General features: G+C 42.3%; 1 protein-coding gene across 2 annotated transcripts; it reads left to right on the forward strand.

The window, feature by feature from the left end:
* Window positions 1-82: 82 nt before the first annotated feature.
* On the forward strand, window positions 83-27,965 carry LOC116323647 (collagen alpha-1(XXVI) chain-like). Of its 2 annotated transcripts, none has more exons than XM_031744023.2 (14): window positions 83-624; window positions 772-894; window positions 1,473-1,576; window positions 18,463-18,524; window positions 18,625-18,730; window positions 19,287-19,391; window positions 19,528-19,665; window positions 22,277-22,351; window positions 24,754-24,806; window positions 24,899-24,961; window positions 25,409-25,444; window positions 25,519-25,563; window positions 25,651-25,735; window positions 26,638-27,965. In XM_031744023.2, the coding sequence occupies exons 1-14, from the start codon at window positions 449-451 to the stop codon at window positions 26,763-26,765; spliced, it is 1,299 nt and encodes a 432-aa protein (XP_031599883.1). In that variant the 5' UTR covers window positions 83-448; the 3' UTR covers window positions 26,766-27,965. The 2 variants fall into 2 exon arrangements, with proteins under 2 accessions (XP_031599883.1, XP_031599884.1); XM_031744024.2 differs by having other exon boundaries at window positions 19,293-19,391.
* The last annotated feature ends 23 nt before the right edge of the window (window positions 27,966-27,988 follow it).

The following is a 27,988-nucleotide window of genomic DNA, read 5'->3' on the forward strand; positions in this document are numbered from 1 at the left end:
AGAAATGCGTTAGCGCTCGCTAATCACTTGTGGCCATATCGTTCACATTATCTTATATGAAGACAGAGCTCGTGGTTTTCAATCGAGACCAGATGCGCTTTTACGCACTCCATCTCCAGCCCTCACACTCATTGCGCTTTTTACGCACGCTGGATATTTGACTCCTCGGTCCCCGGCACCATGTCAAACGTCAGAAACGCAAATTATTCTAAAGGAAGAGGTTGTGTGCCATTCATTTCGGGCTCTTGAGTTGGGGCCCGGTTGTTTATCGACGTGGAGAAGGGATGACCAACTCGTTAATGGTGGGATTTCCATAGTTTTTCCTTTTTTTTTTCTCTTCTTCTTCCTCCATTCCGCTTCTGTAGAGCTTCGACCAAAGAGGGATTTATAACTTCGGGATTTACTTGAAAACCGTCCGCGGATATCTCTTTCAGGGATAAATCAAACAATGACGCCTCTTTCTTTTCTCTGCGCGTTCTGCATGTGGATAAGTTTAGTCTGTCCTTCGCTGGGAACGGGCTTTGTTTATCACTTCCCGGGCATCACTTTGCAGCGGCAGCGCATCAAATCGGAACAGAGCGGCGTCACGGGACCGCCGGGTACTGGATCCCGAACCCAACTCAGGTGCGCACACACTGGAGGGGTTGTAACGATTTAACGCAATTTATTGTGAAATAAAAACGGATCTAGTGCGAGATCACTGCTCTCTCTCGCTCTATTTCTCTCTCTCGGTATTAATTACGATAACATCTCTTTTATTCCGTCTTTTAGGAACTGGTGTCAGTACACTGTTTTCAAAACAGTGTCTTGCCAGGTGCACAATGGGACTGAAACCACAGTGCAGAGAGTGTTTCAGAACTGCCGGTGGCCCGGACCCTGTTCCAAAGTCATCAGGTATACTTTTGTCTCCAGTCAAGTCAGATTCTTCACTGGTCTGTGATGCAGATGCAACTTTGCTTTTTACAATAAGTCATGAACGTTTGAGGTGCTGCCTGGTGGCTGGGGCAGATTTAGTGAAAAAGTGGCTTTAGGCAAATTCAGGCATGGAGCCTCTGTTGTGAATCACTTACATCCCTAATCTGGTTGAGAATGTCTGCCAGAAGAGGATGTTCAAATAAAGTGATACTGTTAATGCAAAACAACAGAAATAATTGTCTGAAAGTTAAAGTTCTGCACACATATTTATGTATGTATGACTGAAGAACCACCCCCACAGTGAAATGAAGAGTTTTCATTGAAAAAGGGGCACTGAATGTCTCTTAGAGGTACGAGGTTGCATAAAATGGAAAGGAAATTATGCATAATTGCATTCCTAATTCAAAACTGGCGAGGCTCTTTGGATCTTTATAATTATCCCCCCCTACCTCCATTTGGGTTCCCAGTCTATTGTCCACACTACCAAGAAGCAAAATACTTGTTGTATGCGTGTTTGTGCATCACATGTCCCTAAAGTCAGTGAGTGTCTGTTCCAGCTACAGGACTGTGATCAGGCCGTCATTCAGGACTACCTACAAGCAAGTCACTGCACTGGAGTGGAGATGCTGCCCAGGATTTGTAGGAGAAGAGTGTCGTGAAGGTGAGTTTCTTCCTTTCTTTCTTTTGCATGACGCCGCCTTGCTTAGACTTGGACTCGAGGAGCTGTAGGATTTTATCTGAGACTAATTTTCCCAGGGACTGAAACAAAGGCCATGTGTTATGCCTGGACCCATCTGCATCTTTTTAGCAGCACCATGCAGCTTTACCCACATCAGTTTCTCTTTTATATGTTTGCTGGTGTATTTGGGTAGGTCGCTAATCCCGTGTGCCATATTGTGCAGCAATACAATTGTAGAGTTGCTTTGAATTAAGACTGAAAGCCTGTGTTGGGTTGCTTTGGGGAACTGGGACAGCAGGAAATCAACGGTTGAAAGAGATCCTGTGCACTCTGGTTTTGTACTTTTTTTCTTTTTTTTAAAACATTTTTACAACCATGCATTCAAGACGCTACAGTGCCTGGAAGGAGGATTAGAATCACATTCTCTCTCCTTGTGTGTCTTTTCTGTCTCGCTACCATGTACACACACACACTGATGTTACTCTTTTAACTGTAGTCAGCAGCAGAGGCAGCTGTCTCCCTGAATATCCTCAGAGCTAATAAAGTCAGAAGAATGAATGAAAAAAGGTTAGAAGAATGTCCAGCGGAGCAGCTTGTAAAGTGGGTGTCTCGATTATGGGCAGCGCTGCTCCAGAATGCCACAGACCGCAGACTCCGGGCCCAGTAAAGACCAAAATCTTCAACCAGAGGCGAGTCACTGCAGTCAGCCTAAAGAAACAGTGGATGAAAGGTCTGGTGCAGGACTGCATTTGACATGAAGTGTTTCAAAGAAAGTCTGAAGCTGCACTGGCTGAGACACAACAGTTTTAAAATGCGCATTTATTTGAACAGATTTCGAATGAAATTATTAAGTACATCCACCAGCTTGGTAGATATTATGGGGAGCTGGCACAGCCTGTCAAAACTAGTCCAAGATTAACAATTACCTCAAAGAGCATGTCGCTTATTGGTCATAATTACCCCCACCTTGTTCCATTTTGCAGGATTATTCATTGTTGCCCTTGGATGGGCAAGATTTCCACAAAAACACATTTTCGTACAAGTGGAATAAACACAGAAATGATTAGAAATCCTCTGGAAAAAGACTTTAAGATTAGCTGCATCCACCGAGTCTGCAATGCCAGAGATTCTGGTTCACTTAAGACCAAAGTGGTTGCAGGAGTGTGAAGAAGTAATCGGGCTGTTTATTTAACGTTTGCTGAAATGTATTTGCACTTTCTAATGGCTACAGAGCAGCGAGAAAATCACCTCCATATGGTGAGACAGAGGGCCAGGTTGGACTCGGCGAGGAGACCTGAAAGACAGGGGCTGATGTCACTGACAGTCTGTTTCACACTGAGGAGTGGAGGGAGAGCTGGCGGGGGTCGGTATGTGGGAGTCAGGCTGCTGAAAGAGAAGAGAAGAGAAGAGAAGAGAAGAGAAGAGAAGAGAAGAGAAGAGAAGAGAAGAGAAGAGAAGAGAAGAGAAGAGAAGAGAAGAAGTGTTTCTTTCCCATAATCCAGCTGCCCAGACAGCAGCGGACCAGAGAGGCCATTCTGTGAGAAAGTGGCCCCACTGAGATTAAGGAGCATGACACTCCTCCTCAAGGTCCTTGTAACATACGTGACCATGTTAGGATCAGGCTACAGCTCTGAAACAAAGACTTCTCCTCATATAGTTTTACACCCGCCTTACCTCAGAAAGCATAGCTGCGAGGAGCAGGGGAAAGGTCAGGAAGCACGGCTGTTAGCAGTGACAGGAAAATCACATTTATGCTTTTTCTTGCAGCATTTCTGGGACGTACATGAAACAGCTGCAATTATCTGTACCAAACAAATAGTTTTGGAAAGCTAATTAATCCATCTTGCTTTTTTATGGCTCTTGGCGTCATGAGCAGCTGAGCCAGCTTTGGTGATGACAGGGAAAAAGAAAAACACGTGGCCTGTGAAAACTCTTAAAACTTTATGATAAAACACAATGTGGCTGTTTTGTTGGACATGACATTTCAACATGTGTCAAGGCATCGACATAAACTGGATTTTTGTTTTTGTTTTAGGCAAAAATATCTGGAGTTAACTGGCAAAATGGGATTTGGACCCCAAGTGGTCAAATAGAGTCTGTGTTCCAGGTTTGAATCCAGTCGAAGACCAACACTGAGATAAGATTAACTTCCTGTCTGACAGCTTGGTAGGAAACTGATATCCTGCAACATTTCTGAGGCTTGGTCTGAAGACATTTGAGCATTTTCTGAAGATTCGACTTGGTTCGATCCGAGGAGTCCAGTGGTTCCTCATTTCTGAAGGTTGAGCATATCATTCAAAAGGTAAATGCCTTTTACAATCCTGTGCAAAAGTCTTGAGTCACCCCTCATTTCTTCATATTTTGCCAGAAAACTGGGAAATATGAGCAGCGATTCATTGAAAAATGTGCAAACATACATGGAAATACAGAATATAAGCCAAAAAAAAAGAGCTTGGAAGTCAATATTTGGTACAGCCACCTTTGTTCTTCAACACAGACTGAACTTGTTTAGATAAGCTTTCTTGTCATTTCTGTAAGCAGTCTTCGGGAATAGTTCTCCAGGCTTCTTAGAGGACGTTCAGAGCTCTCTGTTAGATGGTGACTGCCTTTTGTTCTGTTCTGTACTGCTTCAATAGTGCTGAGGTGCGGGTACTGAGGAGGCCAATCCATGACTGATGGTGCTCATTTGCTTGTTTTTCTATCCAGGGATGATTTTACTGCACTGGCAGTGTGTTTGGGATCATTCTCACGCAGCAGAAAAATGAAACCATAGCCAATCAGAAGCTTTCCAGATGGTGTTTCATGGTGGACCAAAATCTGATCTGAATCCATTCTGATTAAATCCCGACATCACTGGCTGATGACAGAGCATCCACCATACTTTACAGATGTCTGTAGATATTCACCGCTGTATGTCTCTCCTGCCCACCTCCGTACATGCTAACAACTTCAAGCAAAAGTTACCTGTTGCCACTGATTTTCAGTCCATTTCTTGCCTAGTGTCTCATACCTCAGCCTTTTCCCTCTGTTTCCTTTAATATGAATGGCTTCTTGACAGCCGCTATTCTACTGCAGTCATTCCTAAAGAGGCTTCACTGAACAGCAGATGGGTCATCTCTCAAGTCTTGTGTCAGGTCTTCGCTGGATTTTGTTTTCCTATTTCTTAAGGACATAACTTTCAGTTAATGTTCATCTGCTGTACATATTTTTAGTTTTTCAGACCTGACACTTCTTCTTTCATCCTTCTTTTTTTGCTCCTCCTTTGCACAGTTTCTTTAAGGACATGCTGCACACCATGCTGAGATTTGCCAAGTTTTCAACCAATAGTTCTTTTAAAATCACCGTATTGGTGAAAAAATACTATTTTGTTTCTATCAAACTGTGTTATCTTTGGCATTTTTTGTGGATTCAACTAAAGAAATGGGAGCAAATGATGTTTTTGCTGCCAGTAACAAAGAGCCTAAAGATCCAATTTAAAATTGGTTCTTTGCTAAGTTGCCTTTTATGTGTAGACACAACACTGGTTCACTTCTTGAGTTAGGAGGCTTTTTTATGCTTGAATGATTCATAGGGGAGTGTTATGTGTCTTAACAAACTAAAAAAGCATTTCTATGGAAATGGTGAAGTACAAGGACTGAAAATGAGTGAAGAAGTAATCAATGGAGAACTAATTCTCAAGTTCACTTTAAAAAATGACAAGAAAGTCTAAAAGTCTAAAACTATAAAGAAATTAGGGTAACTCGAGACATTTGCATACTCCTGTCAACCTCTTAATTCAACCCTTTGGTTGCGCTCGAATGGTTGAGACACAGACTTAAAACTTGACGAAATTTACGGTCTCTCCAATCAGTGTGTCAAATGTCACAATTTCTTCTCCAGTCAACAAATAAGACATAAATAAGATGCTGGAGTAAGTGTAGGAATTGTATCTCTGCTTTCCAGTTGCTGTTCTTGTATTTTTTAACAACAACAAACCTATTCAACAGTTTTGAGTTGTTGAAGGTCTGAAAGCAAATCACACGTCATGTTTGAGAACTACTGACGTGAGAAGTAGTTATGTTGCATAAGTTATGATGCGTTTTGTTTTTGCATTTTTTGATGTTGTTTTGGGGCTCAAATAAGCAAGATCTAACAAGAATTAGAGGATCACGTATGCAGATTCACTAGATAGGTTTGCTATTTATCGCTGCTTTCAGGCTTTATGTTACCCTGGGTTAACCATCTTCATGTCACAGACGCAAGATATGGTATCAGTGGTCTCATGTTACTGTTGACAAGGAAGCAAAAAAAGCACATTTTCCAAAATATCACCATGTTCGTTTAACTGCAGACCATTTTGGCTGGTAATAGGAGTCCGAATGTGAGTTTGTGCACTCATCTTTGAGTCTTTAAGTCACTTAGGCGACACTGAACATGAAGCCCTGTGTAGCAGAAAACTGCCGTTGGGGCACAGAGCCAGCTGTTTTATCGAGAGGAAAGAGGACAGCTTTAACCAATGAAGATGACATCACCTCTGGTTTTGGTTTGATGGAGTTCTGGCTCGACTTCAGAGGCACCCGAGGCCCTCAGAGATGTACAGAGAGAGGACGTAGAGAAGGCGAGAGTCAAATTAAGGCAGACTAAGATGTAACGATGCTTGTTTCTCTCACCTCTGCATGCCCTGTTTCCTTTTTCGATATCCTGACTCATTTTCTGCATTAAATTAATACCTTACTGTCTTTTCTTTAATCATCACTCTTTATCAAATAGTCTCAGAGTCATTAATGAAGATGACTTGGAGCGCGAGCCTGCTGTAAGTGGAGCTGTTTTATGCTCGATCACATTCTATTTAAGGCGATATCATTCATTCCCGGACATCAGACCAAATAGAAGCTTTGGAGTTACATGCTCAGTTGATAGACAGAATAATAAGCAGTTTGACAATTTACTACTTATTAGATTAACATTTTAAGCAAAATAAATGCAGAGCACCACAGACTTTCACCCCTTGTTTGGAAATTTGCTGCTTTTTTTCTCTCATGTGAAACTGAATGTTTTTGTATTTTGGACCCTTAACTTGATTATATCACCAAGATCTTAAACATCATTTTACCTCTAAACACTTTGTTTTTGTATATATCTCTCTGTGACAACCTTTTAAGACTGAAAACAATCCTGAAGCTTGCAGCCAAACTCTAGGGCCAAGCTGGTGTCAGAGTCTGGATTTTTGTGCGTTTGCTAATGGAAAATGGGTGTTTTCTCGCCGCGCTGACACCCTGACCCGTCAACATTTTTGACAGCCTGGTTTGTGCTGGCTGTGTACCGTGCATCTCAAGATTTACACGCTGCTTTTCCGCAGAGTTATGCTAACGCATGACGGCATGGAACACATTTAGGAGAAATGTGTTCGTAATTTCCTTGCCCCCTCCCCTCCACTCTGTCACAGCGGCACCCCGGCACCTATCTGCACACATGATCATATTTACTGCAAGGATTTGGGGTTTCTTCTATGTATGGGGAACATAATCCTAAAGGAATTAGAGACAGGCCCTGTGCTGATGAGAGCAGTGACCTTTGATACTGTGAAAAAGCTCAGGAAAAGGGGGGTTCACATTTTTTGAAGCAAAGTTAACGATGAATTTCATTAACGTGGTGAAAAGGTGTGTGAAAGCTCCGGATGTCAAATGTGTTAATTTGTTAACGCTGCAGCCATAAAGCTGCTAAAGTCACTGTTTCCCCTCTGCAGCTGGGTGAGGAGGAAGTAAGGCAAGTGTGTTAAAATGCTTTTTTGGAGGGATTATCTTGAACAACAGCGAAATTAAATATCATTCAGAAATAGCGTCGGATTTTTCCATTTTATCATCGGCTGTCATCCCCGTGCAGGCCGTTGCTCCTTTGCCCTCTCTTTTTCTTGCCACTGCTGGGCTCTTTATCTTCTTATTCCTTACCGCTTTCCACTTATCTGACTTCCTATGTCCTTTAGATCTCCTGCTTTCCTCTCCTTGGAGTAAAGCGATAAAACAGAACCGTGTCCCACATGTGCTGCTCTAGACTGCAGCCTCTGCAGAGTGAGGACTTGACTGATGTCTCTGTTACATTTCAGGTTGCACTGAAATATAGGTCAGAGGGTGCCCTTTGACTTGCAGGGAGCTACGGGATAGCGTCGCTGTTCCTGCTCCTGGTCTGATCTGCCTGATGGATGATGCTCTGTTCATGCTCCTTCTGCAGTTTTTCATTCCTTTTCTCTTCTTATCAGCGGCTCTTCCTGCCTTTCAGTGATATCTTAACATATGTCCCTCTATCTGTCTGCAGCTCCACACATCTGTTTATTGAGAGATGTGCAGGTAAAGTTCCCAAGGTCCTAAAAAGGCTCCTTGAAAAGTTTCCACAGTCATGGTTTCCATATCTGTCCCTGAGATTTGGTGTAAACTGCAGATTTGTTTTACAGTTTTATTGGAAGCAAACATATTTGCTCACTGGATCAGGTTACGCTCAGAACGAAGGGGCTTGTATGACATGGTGCTCATCAGAAATTAAGAGCTTCTAGTAAAAAGAGAGGGAGGGGATCCAATACTGCTTAAAAACTGAGATCTACCGTCGACTTTAGAAGATGTCGTAACACACAGATTCTAGGTGTGGCATCAAGGGAGAATTGAAAGGGAAACGGACCTGACTACAAAAAGTGAAATAGGGAAAACCAGTCCAGTGTCCCATTTGCAAAAGGCCAAGGCCAGCACTGCTACAGGTCGTCTGCCCTCTCTAAAGGCTTACCACTTCCACAGGTGTCAGCGGTTCTCCTCTTAAACCCAGAAACCCTGTACGGAGCAGGCCGAGAATCACTCCAGCCTGAGCAAGCCAACTTTGCCTTATCAGGCTCTGACCTCCACTGAGAAATAGCAAAATCTGACTCAAGTGTTGCAGTGTGGAGTGCAAGTAGACTGGAGTGGAAGCACAGTGAAACACACCTGCCTTCAATTAACCCAGCCCAAACACAGCCATTGGCTCACAGCAATTGTGAAACACACAAACACAAACATATAGACACACACACCCAGAACCACTTGCAAATCAGTGCCAACTGCCCACGGCAAATGTGGTGGAGAGTTAGCGTGCAGATGATACTCTTCTGTTACACCGTCTCTATGGTTTCACGCGAACAGCAATAGAAACATTTCAGTTCAGACCCACTGATGAATGTAAATGAATGAAAAGACAGAGATCAGTTGAACTGAATGGTGCACGAGTACAAAGAGATTCAGTCTGCAGCTACTCCAACACACAGTCTCTCTGTAAAGATAATAAAAAAACATTACAACAAAAACACTAAAATATGCGACATAAAACCATGAAAACATAAATACACGGTGCAAATGATTCATAAAATGGCTCGGGTAACGGTTGCAGAGCAAAGCTTGCAATGAGGTAGTTATAATTATAGTTAAAACAGGTCTATGGGGGCCTCTTGATGGACTGATTAAGTGCGTTTGTAGCTCTTGTAGTAAAACTGCCTCTGAGCCTCGAGGTCTGTGCATGAAAGGCTCTGTAGCTTTCCCAGATGGGAGCAGTTCAAATAGACTCTGGCATGAGTGTGCAGGGTCCTTAAGATGCTGGTGGCTTTCCTGAGGCGGTGTGTGTAAACAAATAGAAGTTCAGACTTTAACTTTCTCCTTTTGAGAAGAAAGGAACTCCACCCAGAAAGGTGATGGGGAGGTAGTTTCTGAAGGCATTCGACCACCCAACGAGCACAGCCAGCTCTCTGTTTGTTTACCGCACTCACCATTCGACTGGACTGTGTGAGGATGTAAGCAAGGCAGTCAGAAAGTGCAGCTGAGGCTGATAAGCTGCCATTTTTTTGTAGGCTTTTGTTTTATTAACCCAATTATTGAACATAATGATGGCAGTAAATGAAAAGTCTTTACAGAGGTGTTACAGTGGATCCTTAGAGGGACATAAATGTCTCCGTGAAATATCACAGCGGTGTCTCCAGCAGCTGATGAGACATTTCAGACCAAACAGGAATGAACTCCCCGAGGAAGTCATTAGAATACATCCCTCTGCTGTGAGCGTGAACATTTGCACTAGATTTCATGAAGAGTCTGTCCAACAGTGGACATCATTTCTGTCAAGCACGTCGGTCTTTACTGTGATGGACTAACAACCTGTCCAGGGTGTAATCCTCCCTCGTGACCCCGAATCGGATAAGCAGAAGAAAATAAGTAGATTAATCGTTTTTCGTCTTTATTTTATAGTTCCATCCATCTTACAGTGCTTCTGATATAACCTGTCACCTCTTTCTCTGTTTCCACCCTTTCCTCCACCTCCCTGTTCATTAAATCTTAAAGGAACAACATTTGAACCTCAGAAATGTCCGTCTTATTTCAACCGATCACTCTGCGATCATTTCTCTGCGCAGCGTCATCTCATAGCATGCGGCGCAGCAGTGTGTGCTGCGTTGGCTGACGAGCCGGGCGATGCGGCACGATGATGGGATGACGGCGGATGCGTCCTGACAGCGCGAGGGAAATCACAGAAAAAAATGGGTTGTTTTCTCAGATTTGAAGAGATTCATTGTGATGCGTATGCCTGCTGAGTAGTAGCATTTTGAGAGGAAGAATGTCAGATTAATACCAGCTCATCATTGTGGTTTTAAAGTCCATTATTTCGCCATCACAACATCTCCTTCTACGTGAAATAACGGCACCATGGACCAGACGCCAAGTATCTGTACTCTCATAGTTTTTATGGTTTATAGAAATGGTGTGTGGCCTGTCAGCTGGCATCACAGCGAAAAATGCTAAATGGTCCCACTGTGGACTGCGAGGCATCTAGATTTTCCAAAAAAGCCCCATTCACCGTCCACCAGCCACCGCCGTCAAAGTGGGTGTGTGATTTAGTGAGTGAGAGCTTGCGGCTGGGCAAGTGTGTGTCTGTGTGTGTGTGGGTGTGTGTGTTCTGTGCCAGCTGTTCTTCATGCCAGCAATAGCTGACCACTTGCTGGCTGGGTCCGACACACAACAGGCTTCTGGGACGCGGCCAGAGGCTGTCTGTGGTCTGCACAAACGCACACATACACAAACACACAGCCTGCGTGCACAGTTGTCTGTTTTTCTTGGTGATGAGAGTCTTAAGATGCTCCAGGAAGATGTTTCTGCGTATCCCCACTCTGCACTCCCCACACATGCAGACACAACTAACATTTAGTGGCGGTGAAAATGACCGTCCCCAGCTGTGTGCGTCATGGTTTGTTTTGCGGTTGAGGTTGTCTCTGTAGGTGTTTGTCCAAAAGAAAAAAGAGAACCTACAAAAAGGAGATTTGTCTTTGATCTATATCCATGTATAATGTAGGAAATGTAGCTGTCTCAACACATGCTATGCCCGCAGTCTGACTTCCATGCTTGCCAAAATATCCTGCGCTGTCTTGCACCGCAGATCAAACAATGGGGATGATTCATTAAACCAGTTGCAGGTTTCTTGTTTTCATTCTTCTGATGGGTAAATAAAGATTTATCTCCTGAGAGTATATGAACTTATTTACACTCAGATCTCGTCCTGGGGCGGGAAGGTTTGATGCTGCGAAGTCAGCCTCCTCGTCTCTCACTTCTCAGTGCCAGACTTAACAGCTGATCTTATCGCATAAGACCAATGGCAGGTTTACTTCCACAACATGTTATTTATGGGTGTGCAATTCATTTTCACTGTGTATTTTTGTGTAACTTTAAGTCTGTGGTAATTATGTAACATATGTTGCTAAAAAAATGCGCTCTTTTAATTCCATTGTGAATTCCCAATAATATCTGATAGGATGTAGCATCTGAATACATGGAAAAACTGCTTAGACTCTCAAACTCCCTCTTGTCTTTGGTGCAGGAAAGTTCCCTGTTTTCTCAGTTTGTTTTTTCTCCTCACAAAAGACAACATGATCCTGAATCTTTCCCACGAGCCGAGCGCGGTCCAAGAAAAATAACCCCGTCTTGTGTTGCCATAGTGTAATTATGGATCCAAACAGACTCTATAGCTGCGGTCCCCGCTCTAAACATCAGCTCGAGCACAGCGGAAGTTTGGTTTACTGAAACCAACATAATTAAATTCCAACTCTAGAAACAGAAATCCCGCCCACCACCTTTCAGGAAAAGAAACAAAACTTTTTTCTTCTTCTGGTTTACATTTATGGTAAATTAACTTAGTTCTGGTGTTTCCTGTGGTGAGTGTTTATAAAATAATGAGATGTGGCTGGTTTATTTCTGGTCCTAGATGGAGGCGAGATAAAGACTGGACATGTTAGCTCATTAGCAGTGAAGAATGGAGTTCAAGAAGCTGCTTTTTTTTTTAAGGCCATACTGGGTGAGGCAGAGACACTCATTCCTGCAGCAGCTGACAGAACACAAGTGTCATACAGTTAGTTCACAGAGACCTGATACAATGTTGAGCAAATCTACCCTCACTGGCCACTTTATTAGATACCATGCTAGCCCCATGATGGGCCCTCTTTTACCTCCAGAAGTTGTTCAAGTCTTCGTGCCATAGATTCAACAAGATGCTGGAAACAGTCCTGAGAGATTTTGGTCCACATTGACATGATCGCATCACAGATGCTGCATCTTTGTTGCCTGCAAATCCATGATGACAGTCTCTGGTTCCACCGCGTCCCAAAGTTGCTCTATTGGACTGTGGCCATAAAAGTCTGCAACCTCAAGCAACTATGGATGAAAAAAACACAGGTTACAAGAGGGTAAATCCCAAGATTTCTCAGCTTCAAGGTGAACGACTGATGGAACGACCTATGAGAGGGCAGGACATCAGTGACTGACATGTGACCTGGTAGCTGTAAGCGACTTGCTGACACGGGTCGTTATGAAACGGACTCCTGGTCGCTTTCCACATTCCAAGGTCCAGTTGCCTAGGCAACACATATTTACTAACAGGTCAGGTGTCAATCAATGATATCCTGCACTCTCATTGGTAGTCGTTTCAATCGATCAGCTGGAAGGTGAGAAAAGTCCAGGTCAGGTCCAGCTCACTTTGCCTGTAGTCGCTTGAAGCTGCTGAATACCAGTCATTTCCATAGAAATGTAAAGATATTAGGTGTCTTCATAAGACAAAACAAAAACACTAAGATAACCTTTTTTCAACTTGCTGGTGACTAAAGTGTCCATGAGAGCGCAGGATGTTAGCAATCAGGCAGCTGTGGCTCAGTAGGTAGAGCGCTTTCGCTGTTCGTAGTTCAATACCTAGCTAGCTTCTCTAGTCTTAATGTCGTAGTATGTTTGGGATGTAGGTGTGTGAATGTTTGGTTAAAAGCCTTTAGACATAGAATAAAGTAGTGTGAATGGGCGGGGGTTGTAGTAAGAAAGTGCACCGAGTGCTTAAATAGAGTAGGAAAGCATTATACAAGTACCAGACCATTTTACCATATATATGTGACAGGGTAGTAAGGGTTACCTAGGCAACTGGAGCCTGGAATGTGCTTAGTGACCAAATGTCAGCTTCAAGGCGACCTGTGTGGGTGCATGTTAAGCTTTTCGTGTCATGCAGACCTCCTGGTCTCATTGAACACATGCCTCAAAGCCTCCTGATGCTCGCTGGGGTGACAGATTTTGCCAATCAAGTTGGCAGATTCAACACGTAATTATTACTGCTTTGAAAGTGCATGCGTAAACATTCAGATATGTAGACATGTAAATGTCAAATGTAAATGAAAATGTGCACAAAAATAACTCTGTACTCATAAAGACATCTTTGTATATCAAACAACATATAAAGACATTACTTCTACTTTACAGAGGTTTTATATCTCTCGGTGTTCATTTTGCTTGCCTCTCATTTGTGGTTGTTACACCTGTCTATTGCGCTCAATTTGCATTAATTATGGGCTCTTTTTGTAAGTTTTGAAATCGCTTTGTGTCTCCTTCTGCTCTTTCTAGTCATTCTGAGTCTCTTTTCCATTGTCTTGCAGATCAGATCAGTAATGTGGTTGTTTGTTGGATTTACTAGCGCTTCTGTTTGAAGTGTTAACTATCCCTTTGAACAGAGGATCGGCACCAGGTGTTTCCTGACCCTTTGTGCACAATAGGCTCATTCAGAAATCCTTCCTTCTGCTTCTAGATGACATGAAACTGTTGGCTTTGCTGTGGCACTAAAGGAAACCTCAATTTTTATGCATGTTTCTGTGCCAATCCATGGTATACCTTTTGAGACACTTAAATGTGAACGCTCTGACCCGTTGCCAGACAGAGATGAGCTCTAGTTTGGCTGAAAACTAAATGTTGACACATCATCACTGAATAGCTCCTGGAATGCATCAGAGACTGATGTACTGTATAATAGAGAAAGAGTGTCAGAGGGTGGAGACTTCCTCTGGGCTGATGATGAGTAACTATGGGGGGAGATGAAGGCATATCATCTCATCAGTCCTCATATTGTGGAGCCCATGATTGCCCACAGTCTCAGTGTTGTGTTCTTCTTTCATGTCCTTAGAGTCTCTGAAGAAACCTCAGTGCTTTCAGTCACAACAAACAGTTCATGTGGGGTCAGCGGTTCAGCAGCTTTCAGTATTTTGGTTGATACATTTTGAGGAATGTGTTTTGGGTTTAACTGTTGATTGTTGTTTCCGTCTGTGGCTACACTCCAGGGTAAAACTCAAGATGTTGAAATGAAGCATTAAGAAACCACACCCATGCTGTTTGACACGGCGCTGGACTGGGTGTACACAACTGTGGACTCACAGATAAGCTTTAGGCGCTCACCGTGTCCTATTTTAGAAAAGCGCAAACCTCAGCGGCTGCCATTAGCACTCCGCGTGCTGCGGTTGTAGATGATGGTTCAGGCAGACCAGAGCTCGTTTGGGTCATTTTTGTTGTTGCATTGGCTATTTTATGAGCACCAGTTGCTCCTCGTTATAGGTATCCCTGCTATGACCACAATGTGGGTGGGTCCCATCTGCGGGACTGACAGCTGACATACCACACTTCTTATGAGCTGTGGGCTAAAGAAAAGCTTGGATTTAAAACAAATCAAGAGCTTTTCTTTGAAACTATGTTGTTCTGCTTTTTTTGCATTAAAGGTCATGTAGTGTATCCAAAATTGCTGCACAGTCAGAAAATGTATAAGTAAGCCTATCTGTGGTGCAACCTGTGTGTGAGAAAGAGGGCCAAAATAGACTGAAGGTAACCAAAGCCCAAACCAGTAAAGCTAATACGCGTAGATATTTTGCAGGTTAAGACGGCAAAAAGAAAATAACCTAAGATGCCAGAAAAACTTACCAAACTGACTTTTATTGACAAGTAGTATTATCTTGTCATTCAATGGCACATAAAAAAATGTCTTTTTGTTGTTCCTGCTTGGACACTCAGTTCCAAGGTATTGTTTTCTACCTCTGCCTACTAGACGTCCAACATGCTTTTTGAGCCTCAAACCACAGCGTTGGCATTTTAATAATTTCTGTCCAATCTAAGACATTACACAAAACCCTCTCAAAAATCTTTAAATTACTGTCTGTCAACTCTGTAACCATCATGGGTGACATCTTATATTGTAAATCATGAGATCAAATAGGTGTTTGTGCTGGTGGCTCAGGTGGTAAAGAAGGTGTTTTAATCATAAGGTCGCCAGTTCAACTATAATTCATTATATATCGGTATAACACTATAAAAACCAAAGTTACAAAGAAAATAATCTGTAATACATTACCAGTTAAAAGTCAGTATACTGAATCAGGAAGTAATACTTAATCTGTACTTGAGTTATTAATCCACATTATTGATCTGGCAGATTCTATGAAACAACCCTCCCAGAGATTTGTTTCCAACTGGTCTTACACTGGAAATGTTACAAATGTTACGTGAATGTGTAAACCACTACACTGTGGAGCCACACTTTGTTACTAAATCAGTTACTAAATCATTGTTTTGGGATAAGTCATCAACAGCCCAGTGAGAGGAAACCTAAACCACAAATACAGCCTTGACTCTTTCCCCCATAAAGACTGACATGTCAGTATACAGGGAGTGCAGAATTATTAGGCAAATGAGTATTTTGTCCACATCATCCTCTTCATGCATGTTGTCTTACTCCAAGCTGTATAGGCTCGAAAGCCTACTACCAATTAAGCATATTAGGTGATGTGCATCTCTGTAATGAGAAGGGGTGTGGTCTAATGACATCAACACCCTATATCAGGTGTGCATAATTATTAGGCAACTTCCTTTCCTTTGGCAAAATGGGTCAAAAGAAGGACTTGACAGGCTCAGAAAAGTCAAAAATAGTGAGATATCTTGCAGAGGGATGCAGCAGTCTTAAAATTGCAAAGCTTCTGAAGCGTGATCATCAAACAATCAAGCGTTTCATTCAAAATAGTCAACAGGGTCGCAAGAAGCGTGTGGAAAAACCAAGGCGCAAAATAACTGCCCATGAACTGAGAAAAGTCAAGCGTGCAGCTGCCAAGATGCCACTTGCCACCAGTTTGGCCATATTTCAGAGCTGCAACATCACTGGAGTGCCCAAAAGCACAAGGTGTGCAATACTCAGAGACATGGCCAAGGTAAGAAAGGCTGAAAGGCGACCACCACTGAACAAGACACACAAGCTGAAACGTCAAGACTGGGCCAAGAAATATCTCAAGACTGATTTTTCTAAGGTTTTATGGACTGATGAAATGAGAGTGAGTCTTGATGGGCCAGATGGATGGGCCCGTGGCTGGATTGGTAAAGGGCAGAGAGCTCCAGTCCGACTCAGGCGCCAGCAAGGTGGAGGTGGAGTACTGGTTTGGGCTGGTATCATCAAAGATGAGCTTGTGGGGCCTTTTCGGGTTGAGGATGGAGTCAAGCTCAACTCCCAGTCCTGCTGCCAGTTTCTGGAAGACACCTTCTTCAAGCAGTGGTACAGGAAGAAGTCTGCATCCTTCAAGAAAAACATGATTTTCATGCAGGACAATGCTCCATCACACGCGTCCAAGTACTCCACAGCGTGGCTGGCAAGAAAGGGTATAAAGAAGAAAAACTAATGACATGGCCTCCTTGTTCACCTGATCTGAACCCCAGTGAGAACCTGTGGTCCATCATCAAATGTGAGATTTACAAGGAGGAAAACAGTACACCTCTCTGAACAGTGTCTGGGAGGCTGTGGTTGCTGCTGCACTTAATGTTGATGGTGAACAGATCAAAACACTGACAGAATCCATGGATGGCAGGCTTTTGAGTGTCCTTGCAAAGAAAGGTGGCTATATTGGTCGCTGATTTGATTTTGTTTTGTTTTTGAATGTCAGAAATGTATATTTGTGAATGTGGAGATGTTATATTGGTTTCACTGGTAAAAATAAATAATTGAAATGGGTATATATTTGTTTTTTGTTAAGTTGCCTAATAATTATGCACAGTAATAGTCACCTGCACACACAGATATCCCCCTAAAATAGCTAAAACTAAAAACAAACTAAAAACTACTTCCAAAAACATTCAGCTTTGATATTAATGAGTTTTTTGGGTTCATTGAGAACATGGTTGTTGTTCAATAATAAAATTATTCCTCAAAAATACAACTTGCCTAATAATTCTGCACTCCCTGTAAATAATAAAGGTGTTTAGTTTCTGGGTTTTTCCAAGGGTACCTGCATAGGCAATGGCCACCCTCGCTAAGTTCTGATGCACACACTAAGAAAACAGCTTCACAGGTTACTCCTACTAGGTTTTCAAGTGGTTAATATCTAGCTTGAAGATTTCACTTCAAATTGATCAATTCCAGACTTCACTGATTTATTTTAGAATAAATGTTAATATACTGTCCATCCGTCCATCCATACATCCAGTTGTGTCGTATCCAATTCAGTGTCAGGGTCGTGAGGGCGGTGCTGGAGCTTACCCCAGTGCAAGATTCGAGTATGAAATACAATGTAACTACATTTTTAAGAAAATACTGCAACAGATTTACAGAAAATGTATGGAAAAGTGATGATTTTTGCCCTGCTCCAGTTCTACAATGAGTCCGGAGCCTTTATTCTTCAGCACCAAACAGCAGACAGAGTCAGTTAGAGACCATAGATGCTGAACACTGTGAAACGTTCAGCTGCTAAAGAGCCAGAGCTTTCTGTTAAGAGGTGGTGGAGACCAAAATCAGAGCTAAACAGAGAGTGAACAGTAAACTTCGATTCACAAACAAACACGACAAATGAATGATGTTTCTCTGTTTCTGTGGTAGAACATTTTCACCACATGATTTAAAAGCTAAAGACTTTGTCCACATAATGACTTCTCTCCAGCGCCTCCAAGTGGCCAAACAAGCTTACTGTAGCACTACTGAAGGAGGAGTTAATACACATGCAGTGTTGTGAGTGTTTAGAGCAGAAGAAATGCGTACTCTAAAATAAACCGAGTGGGTGACACTGCCTCAGCTTCTGAAAAACACTGGAGCTCAGTGGCAGGGTGAATCTGATTTATTTGGCGCTAGATGTTGATTTTGGCTGCGGGTTTTGTGTGTTTAGCTTTTCGTGGGATAAGAAAACATAAATTAAAGCCAATATGTTTTCATGCGCTGCTTTAAATGGTTTGGGTATCTGGAGGAAGATGTGAGTGTGGGCAGACAGACAGAAGCATGCAGAGCTGAGATGCAAGCGAGAATTTCATGAGAAGTCCTGACAATATTTATTCCCTGAGCAAGTGACATGATTTAAGGAGGAATTCATAATAAATTCTCGGGTCTGGTTTGATGAGCATTGTTCTTGTGTATCTTGGCCTGACCTGCTCTGTGTGAGATGCTACCGACGGTGCCAGGATGAAAAAAAGAAACAGGAATGAAACAGACAAGGCGGAGAGGAGAGAATAAGGAAAGACAGATGGCGAAGAAGCAGCATGTGTGTGTGTGTCTGCTGTAATGTGGAAACATGTCTTTCTTTCTTACAGAGTGCATGAACTGCACCAGCTTCAATGACATGAACAGCAGAATAAATGCGATCGAAAAAAAGGTAAAGAAAATCAGATCCATCCATCCTGACAGCAAAACGCTGTAAGTGTTTGCAGTGGATGCTTAACAGATGTGTCAAACATCTGCCTCTCTGTTTCCAGATCACACTCTTAGAAGAGGGACGCTCAGCTCCGCCCACAGCCAGTAGTTTACCGGGGGGCTCGACGGACAATGAGGTGGACACATCCCGCCCCACTCTACCACCAGGTGACAACACATTCAAGTGCACTATTTTGGTCAAATTTCAAGGGAAAGCTTTCTTCCTAAACCTCTTGGTTTTTGCATCGTTGAATTGATGAACCAATCAGTGTGAAGATACTACTTTGGGCTTTAGAGGAAATACCGCTAGTCATTCTTCTGGTATTATTACCTCCCAAACATTAGTCAGGGAATCAAGTGAATGTAAAACCGATTAATCAATTATGAAAATAATCAAAGTGGAAAATTTGTCTCGGAGCAATCAGTGTTTTTTATTTATTTATTTTTTTCTCTCTATCATGTGTTGTGCATGTGTTCTGGTGTGATCTGATTGTGTATACCGTGGAGAGGAGTAAACACGCAGCGTGGTGTGATAAAATTTATACTTTCTGGCCAGCAACCATCTGGCTGCAGACAGAAAAGGAATTAGATGGAAGATGGAACGAATTATGGCGCTCAAGGTTTTTGATAAGGGTTTTTTGTCCATTGTTCTTTGTGGAGTTAGATGATCACTTAATTCTGCTTTTCACTCATAACCGTCTCTTTCTCTCTCTCTATTCTGGAGCATCAGGAAACAGAGGGCCTCCAGGGCCAATGGGACCTCCAGGGCCTCCAGGTTCTACAGGACTTCCAGGTCTACCAGGATCTCCAGGCATTTCTGGACCTGTTGGTAAAAAAGCAAAAACATTTAGCAGTCAGTCTGATCATTTAAACGTGCATTGGGAAATGATTGCTATAAGCTTTTCATAAAAATTTAACTCTTTCTTGTTTAAAGCTGAGCTCGCTTATTTTTCCTTGATGCTCAGGACCAAAAGGAGAAAGAGGTTACCCCGGCGAGATCGGTCGACCCGGCCCCCCTGGCCCACCAGGTCCTCCGGGTCCTTCAGAACCGAGTCCGTTTCCTGTCAGAATCCGGGGGGACATTTTTCACGTGGACCATCAAGGTAAGCGATTCCACGTCAAATGTGCTATTTCACAGTAACTTAGAGCTAAATTCTCCCAGATGGGCTCAAATGAGAGCATGATAGAAGTAGAGCTTACCCATATGGATGAATTATGACCAAGAACTATTGTAAAACCATTCGAGCATTAAGTTTTTGGACGGTCTGAATTGGTGCCATTACCTCAAGTCCATTTCTGCAGTTCATCCTGCACCGGGTCACGTGCTTCACGCTCACATATCTCATGTTCTTGTCAGGCAGGACATGAACCCTGGTCACACCGGTTTCTCTACATGGAAAATAGTTTAAAGGGGAAACAGGTGGAAGCACAGAGGCCGTTTTTAGAAAAAGACCCAAACTTGCAACGGAGAGAGTATTGTTTCTCTTCCCCAGCAGGGCTGGCATAGATTTATTTTAATTGTTTCCGTGTGTGTTTGCTGCTGCGGAGCCACTGTTTACTGCAACCTCGTTTAACACCACCGCCGACAGTTGGAAAGCGTTCATCTAAATCACAAGATTAGGTTTGGGAGTTTTAAAAAGACTCTTGATTATAAAATACACTGACTCATTTTTCATTCTTTGTTTCCAGTTTAGTACAAAGTCATTCCTTTGTACACTCGCTGCACAGATCGGCACATGCAAGGGTGAAGCTTTGGTATTGGATGTTAACATGAAAGCATTGCTTTCATATCATTTGCAACATTTAAGTGATCATATCTTTTAACAAATAGGCAATAAAAGCACAATACATATATGAAAACGTTACTTCTCTGCTGTTGAATACTTCACTTTGACCACAGGGAGGCAGTAGGAATCCATGGTATAATCATTACCTCATGAGGACTGCTGGCTCTGATTAGGCTTTTGGCTTTGTCTGCCTTTCTGAGCCCGGGACTGTGTCTGCGGGTCTGGAACTATGTAGATTTGGGTCTGTGGGACCATGTAAGCTGAGGGGGGCCAACTGGCTGTAAATCAGACCTAATTTGTTAGCTGTCAGCACAACAGTCTGTGTTTTGGGGGAACTGGCCACGGCCCTGAGCCAAAAGCTGGGCTGGCTTTGAACAAGGGAGGAGATAGTCTGCCACTCATGTGGAGTTTCTTAGGGAGGCAGCCAGGCTCAAGGAGACTGTAGCATTAGAAAATTAGTTCCAGAGGGAAATCTGCTCCATCTAGAGCCTTACAGTGGACTGCAGCCATAATGTAACAGTGCTGTCTCAACACGGGGGAAGACTGACGCTGAACATATGTTGAAGTGGTGAGGAAGTGTGGCGTGGTTTCAAACAAAATTTATACTTACAAGTGTACTTTAAAATATCCAACATGCCGAGAACAAGACATGACTTCCACCTCATGCTTGTTTTCTATGAAGACAGATCATGTCCAGGCATTTGTTACTCCGTTTAATGGGACCTCTTTGAGAAACCAGCTGTTCATGTCGATCACATGCTCACAGGATGTATTCCAGCTGCTGACTGCTGGGGAAACTCTACCGTCTGGCTGGAGACCCCCTGATGTTTTAACTCTTGTGTAGGTTTGAATTAAACATCATATCACACGACGTTTAGGCTTTTTGATTCTCCAGCAGGATAGCGGACAGTGTATCCAACAACTGGACGATATACTGTAAATACAAACATATTTTTTAAGACGTGTTTAAAATGCTCAGAACACAGCAAACAAAACCTGGCAGGAGATCTGGGATCTTTAGGCTCTTTCTAAATCTGCAGGTACTTTTGTAAGTATTTGGACAGTGACTCAATTTTTGTAGTTTTTCCCCTCTGTATAGCATCACAGTAGATTTTAAATCAAAGAGTCAAGATGTGATTGAACTAAAATAATTGTAATTTTAAAGATTATTTGAAAAATGAAAATCCTTCGCAGTCAATGAGTACCTCAAGTCTGGAACCCATGGATGTCACCAAATGCTGTTTGCGACGCAGGAGTTTAGTGCAAACACTTAAGTTGCTGCTTGTTTGTTGGACTATCTGCCTTCAGGTTTGTCTTCGGTAACTGAAAAGTATGGCCTATCGGGTTAAGAATAGTTGACTTGGCCTTGGCATTTACACTTTTTATGCCTAAATAAAAGTGTAATAAACTTGTAACTGTGAGGGTGTATCTGTTTTTATAATAAATTTGCTCCACTGCCCAAATTGCAGAGACACGCTTTATAGTTGCCACTGAATGAAGCCTACTTCACACCAACATTGCTGTCTTTGTAGCTCTAATAACCACAAGAGTTCTGGCAAGCACCAGCACTGCAGTCATGGAAACTTTGGCAATTTTTCCAGAGTAACTGACTGGTCAGTGTGTTGCAGCCGGTGAGTCACTTCAGTAGATTATTCACAGCGTTGATTAATGACAGCATTTATACAAAAACAGTTAAATTTTAAGTAAACAGGAAATGGGCCACAATCTAGAGGAAAATTTAAAGGACTTTATTAACATTTCCACTTTGCTGACAGTGTAAATATTTGCATGGCTGCATATTAGCAGATGATTTATTGTAAAAAAAAATAATCAAATTTTAAATGATACGTTGCAGTGAACTCACCTCTTGTTGTTTCGGTCAGATCAAATGTTTATGTTTTCTAATCTGTTTTGTTTTCCCTTGCAGAGGAGAACCCCATCCATGCCGTTCTCCAGGAACCTCAGGTCATAGCTGGTCCTCCCGGTCCAGTCGGCCCCTCAGGTATGAATACAAGCTGTTTTCTGCCCTCAGTCCTTCAGTGCAAACACATATCACCCAGGCACCACTATAGCAGGCCTGAGTGAGCAGGCGACGCATCCTTGCTGTAGCGTCCTGGGTTTGAGTCCGCCCTGGGATGTTTTCTGAATGTCATTTCCCTCAATTTCCTGTCTGGCCTAATGAAGGCCAAAAAATGTAATGTTATCCAAACCTTCATTGTTTACATTCTCAGCACATTCTCAGAAAAAGCTCAGCACACATTAGTACAACTAAAGCAAATCTTTCTTTTTTTGTTTTTGATGGTGCCTAAAATAAGAATTTTTTTACATTAACCTTTGACTGGATCCCATCACTGGATCCAAGCATGGATAGAATCCGTGGTGGAAACTGACTGAGTCCATTTACTCCAGTGTTTTACTGAAGTAAGATTTCCATGTACTTGTAACGCTTCTTTTGGCCGTTCCTTGATTCACAAAGAGGGCAGCTCCACATGTTTGATTCAGCAGATTTTTATACCGGAGGTTCTTTATGTGACTCAAACCACAAAGGATTTGTGTCTCCTCCTGGTATCAAATCAGGGATCTTTCACTCGTCACCGTTTAAACCATTAAACTTGTTATGAATTATCAGTGCTCTAAGCATGAGACAATAATACATACCTTTACATACTTTGAGTGTATTTTCTAATATTAAAAAAGTAAATATAAAATGCAATTTTTCTATGAGGATTTCATTCTTTTCATTCAGTTTTCCCTATGTGAAAAAAATACCCCCTAAACCCAATAACTGGCTGTGTCACACTTAGCAGCAAGAACTGTAATCAAGTGTTTGTGATAACTGGAAAAGAGTCTTTCACATCGCTATGGACAACTTTTGGTGTTAATTCAGCCACAATGGAGGGTTTTCAAGCATAAACAGCCTGTTTAGGGTCATTTGGACTTTGACTGGGCCACTTGGAGTCATCCAGAGGTGGACTGGCTTGTGTGTTTTGAATCTTTGTGCTGCTGCATAACCCGAATGTGCTTGAGCTTCAGGGCATGAATGATTACTGGACATTCTCCTTCAGGATTTTTTGGTAGAGAGCAGAATTCATGGTTCCATTAATTATCCATCAAACTACCACCAGCATGTTTGACTGCTGGTATGATGTTCTTTTTATGAAATGCTGTTTTAGTTTTATACCAGAAAATAACAAAAAGTTAGCTTTTGTCTCATCAGTCTACAGAATATTTTCTCAGGGATGATCACGATGTTTTTTGTCAAATTTGAGATGGTGATTTTTTTGTAAGTATTATAACTTGGAACTCTCCCATAAATGCCATTTTTGTCCAATCACTGTCTTATCATATGAACTCTGACCTTAACTGAGGCAAATGATGCCTGCAGATCTTTAGATCTTGTTCTGGAGTCTTTTGTGACCTTATGGATGAGTCGCCGATGGGGTGTTGGAGTAATTTTGGTAGGTCGGCCACTCCTTGGAAGCTTCACCACTGTTCCAAGTTGTCTCCATTTGTGGATAATGGTTCTCATTGTGGTTTACTGGAGTCCCAAAACCTTAGACATGGCTTCGGGACTCTTTCCAGACTGATAGACGTCAATGACTCACCAGTTCTTGAGGTTTAATGGGCGCAGCATAACGTGTTAGCGTCTGAGGTTTTTTATCCTTCTTCACTTTGTCAGACAGGTTCTGTTTAAGTGATTTCTTAATTTAACAGGTCTGGGAGCAATCACTTCTGGGTGTGGCTAGTAAAGTTGATCTCTGCTTTCCAAAAATGCGGTTAATCACAGTCAATTAATGATTTAACAAGGCGGGGTAGTAACTTTTTCCCATAGGGCCAGGTGTGTTTGGACATTTTTTTCCCCCTTTAATAAATGAAATCATAATTTAAAAACCATCATGTTTTATTTACTCAGAGTATCACTGGCCAATATTAAAACTGTATCACAAAAAAGCCCTAAAAAATCAGGAAGCAAGCAAATACTTTTTGACAACACTGTATTTGTAATGTTAGGTTATAGAATGATTCAAACTGAGCGTTTTTACATTGTAGAGGTAAATATTTCTAAATACTTCTTCCACTGCAGAGCCAAAAAGTCATTGTTTTAACACTTGATAATGAAAACAATCCTGCAATAACTCTGGAGTATAAGCAAGACATACTGCAGTTTTAAAACACTGATACAAAATGTCTAAGTGTGACTTTATGTCTTGTACTTGGGAGTAAAAATGAGAAAAACAAAAGATGGTTAATTATGCATCTATTTTAAACTCTGGTGAATCCCTCTCACAGGACAATATAATCCTAATATTGACTGCGTTAAGTTTTTACACTCGGAGCCCAGATTAAATATTTGCCATTCATCAGTTTAGCTGAATGTAAATGTGTTTGTGAACAACTCTGTAGGTGCACCAGGAGAGAGAGGACCTGCGGGGATACCAGGTCTGCCGGGACAAAATGTGAGTGTCTATCACTGAGACTGCTGCACAAAGTAAACAGTAATGTATGACTGACATCACTAATCCGTGTTCTTCTCTTTGTCTGACACGAGGGCAAGGAGGGCCTCCCAGGCAAGCCCGGCAGTCCCGGCCCTAAAGGAGATCCAGGGCAGCGGGTGAGGCTGCTTTAAAAAAAAAATCATCCTCATTATTGGATTATCGGGCTGGCTGAGCATATTTGTTGCTGATGAGCTATCAAAATGCTTTTTGTTCTACGTTTTGTAAGTGGCCTTCGCTGTCATGCAATCTTAAACACATTAAAGGTGAACGAGCTTTTCTTCAAAGACTCACTCCAAGCCGTGACTAATCCTCCTCTCTCTCTCTCTCTCTCTCTTGCTCTCGCTCTCTCTCTCTCATCCAAGGCCAGGCCTCACTAATCAGGGCAGCCATGTCAGGTCCCCTCTGCAGTCAGCTCTCTAGTGGGCCTCTGCCTTTAAACCTGATCCCCTTCCTTTACTAGCTTGATTTAAGATTGGATATCGGGTGAACAGGCAGATTAGTGAGGGGATAAAAATGCAGGAATCTTACGTTTTTTTTCTCTCTCTCTTCATTTCCTTTACCAGGGACCCCCGGGTGCCACAGGCGAGCAGGGCCTACCTGTAAGTAGAAAAAGTGCTGCATAAAATACACACACACACATAGATAACAACATTATTTCACTCTGTGCTCACAGGGCGCACCCGGGCCAAAGGGAGAGCCAGGAGAAGGCTTGAACGAGGTAAGAGGCGTGAGGGTGTTTTTTTTTTTTTCTCCTCCTGACCTCATTTGAAAAACTATCCTAAATAAACATGCCGGTGCTGTTCAGGGCGAGGCCGTGCAGCAGCTCAGGGAGGCCCTGAAGATCCTGGCTGAGAGGGTCCTGATCCTGGAGCACATGATTGGCATTCATGGTGAGGAGAAAAACAGCCAGACAGGAGAATTATTACATTAAAGGAACAAGTTGACATTTTGTGGAAAAACCACTTATTCATTTTCAGGCGGGGAGTGAGATGAAAAGACTGATACCGCTCCCAGGTCTGCCCCTTAAGTTTAAAGCTGTACTCACCAGTTACAGCTAGCTGAATATAGAGAAAAGACTGGAACCGAGACCCTAGAGTGTTAGAGAGGAAACCCCCACCAATCAGATGGTCCCCTATAAGCAAGCAATTGGCGATAGTGGGAAGGAAAAACTCCTTTTTTAAAAGGAAGGAACCCCAGAACCAGGCTCAGGGAGGAACATGACCAGTTAGGATGAAGGCAAAGAGGAAATAAGGGTAAACAACAGGGAGAGAGGACAAAACATCCTGAAAAATGACACATTCACTTACACAATTTTAGGTACAAACATTAAGAGGTATGCACTGGACTTTCTCTTGATACTAAACAGTTGTCAGGCAACCTGGATTTTCCTCCAGGTCCAGATCGTGTATGCCATTTGCAATCACTCGTTGCTAAACAATTAGCTTTAAAAGGTGCTTTAGTTTTTCCTCTTTGGCTGGTCAACACTTTCTTGCTGCTGTAGCACTCCCCCACCTTTCTTAGAGCTCATCATACTCTGATGTATGCTTATTGTTTTCCAATTCACTTATATTTTTATGTTAGTTAGTGAAATAAAACCTCCGTTTCCTCCATTCTGGTGTCCAATTTGTATCACAGCCTACATGAGAACGGTATCAGTCTTCTCTTCTAATTGCTCCAGAGAGCAGTTTAGATGAGGGATCCTAAAATGTCAAATGATTCCTGTTAAGCAGTGTTTATAGATGAGCATTTTCTCGCTGATAGCTGTTTTTTTAATCTTTATTGTTTTACACAGAAACCTCTGAGGGATCTGGATTTGGCAGCGTTTCAGACCCGCTGTCTTTCACTGCCCTCAAAACCAAACGCCTTCAGCCTGTTCAAACTCCAGCGCTGCGCGAGAGACAAAGACGAGTTGCCCTTTAAGAGGATCGTCTAATTTGGATGCTTTTGTTAGTAGTTGTGGAGGATGTTGCAAACTTTTGCATAACTGGATATCTGATTTAACTGATTCCTCATACCTTTATTTTGTTAATGTATTTTTATTATAATGGCCTTTTTTGACACACAAAAAAAGTACTGTTGTAAAAATTCAGTTCTATACAGACATGAGATGTTGAGCATTTCTTCCATATATAAGGCTCCCCCCAGCCTCTTTCACCCTGTTGCTGCGTGATCATAGTCTGCATAACCTCGGCAGAAGCACTTACATGTTGTTATACAATGAAATATCATCTCATAAAATGTTATGAGCCTTTTGGCATCTTTCTTTCCTCAGATAAAAGACTGCCTAGTAAAGGCATCAATTCCCTTGGCTGAGGTTGCAAAGCAGCTCAGAGCTGGACTGAAAATATACTATTAAGTGTCAAACATGTTCTTGGAATGACCTCGAGGTTCATCTTCTGTGCCTGTCCAACATATTTCTTACCCTCCTTTCTCTCTGTCTCTCTGCTGCTCTGCCTTGTTAATACTGAGCTAAGACATGACAAGCTGCCAAGAATATCTGCTTAAAATAAGGCTAGGTGAAATGAGTAACATCTGGAGGGGTCACATCTGGAAAGCTAAAGGAAGGGGATGCTGGAACCGGTGAATTTTAGCCTGGAAACAACAACCGCTGCCTGGCCCCAGTGCTCCTTCATGCAAATGCTGACAGGGGACTATACTTGTCAGGGTTGCATTGACTTCTTCATAAACTGCCTCTGAGATTTCTTTCTAAACTGATATGATTATTGTATAACAAGTCTCCGGGAGACCCAGATGTTGGTTTCTGAATAAAGCTCCGGCCTTGTCTGGTGTTTGTTTCCTAGATTACAAGCTCCTTATGTGAAAGGCATTTTTGGAAATATGCCGGTGCGCTTTCGTGCCAAGAACTAGAGCTATGATCAATACCACTCTCATTTCTGTAGGTAAATATTAAACAGCTTTCCTAAGGTTAAGGAAAAAAATAGCACAGCTGGGGATTACGGTGCTGCTCTCACAATCTATCATCTGTTTGGTTTGCCTCAGTTTGAGATTTTAAGAATTTCTGACAACCACAATAATTTTCCATCTAGTGAAGAACTAAATGAAAAACTACAGCTCTGTGATCTGCTGACATCTTAATAAAATCCAGTATTAACACCAGTGGATTTACACTTTTTGTATGGTCT

Source organism: Oreochromis aureus, linkage group 14 (genome assembly GCF_013358895.1).
Source record: "Oreochromis aureus strain Israel breed Guangdong linkage group 14, ZZ_aureus, whole genome shotgun sequence".
NCBI classification, from domain to species: Eukaryota; Metazoa; Chordata; class Actinopteri; order Cichliformes; family Cichlidae; genus Oreochromis; species Oreochromis aureus.

Bases quoted from the DNA above. Each gene is read 5' to 3' on its own strand.
- LOC116323647 (XM_031744023.2), top strand. From the start codon at position 449: ATGACGCCTCTTTCTTTTCTCTGCGCGTTCTGCATGTGGATAAGTTTA. The intron at 895-1,472 runs GTATACTTTTGT...TGTCTGTTCCAG, and splicing joins CCCTGTTCCAAAGTCATCAG to CTACAGGACTGTGATCAGGC. The intron at 19,392-19,527 runs GTAAAAAAGCAA...CTTGATGCTCAG, and splicing joins AGGCATTTCTGGACCTGTTG to GACCAAAAGGAGAAAGAGGT.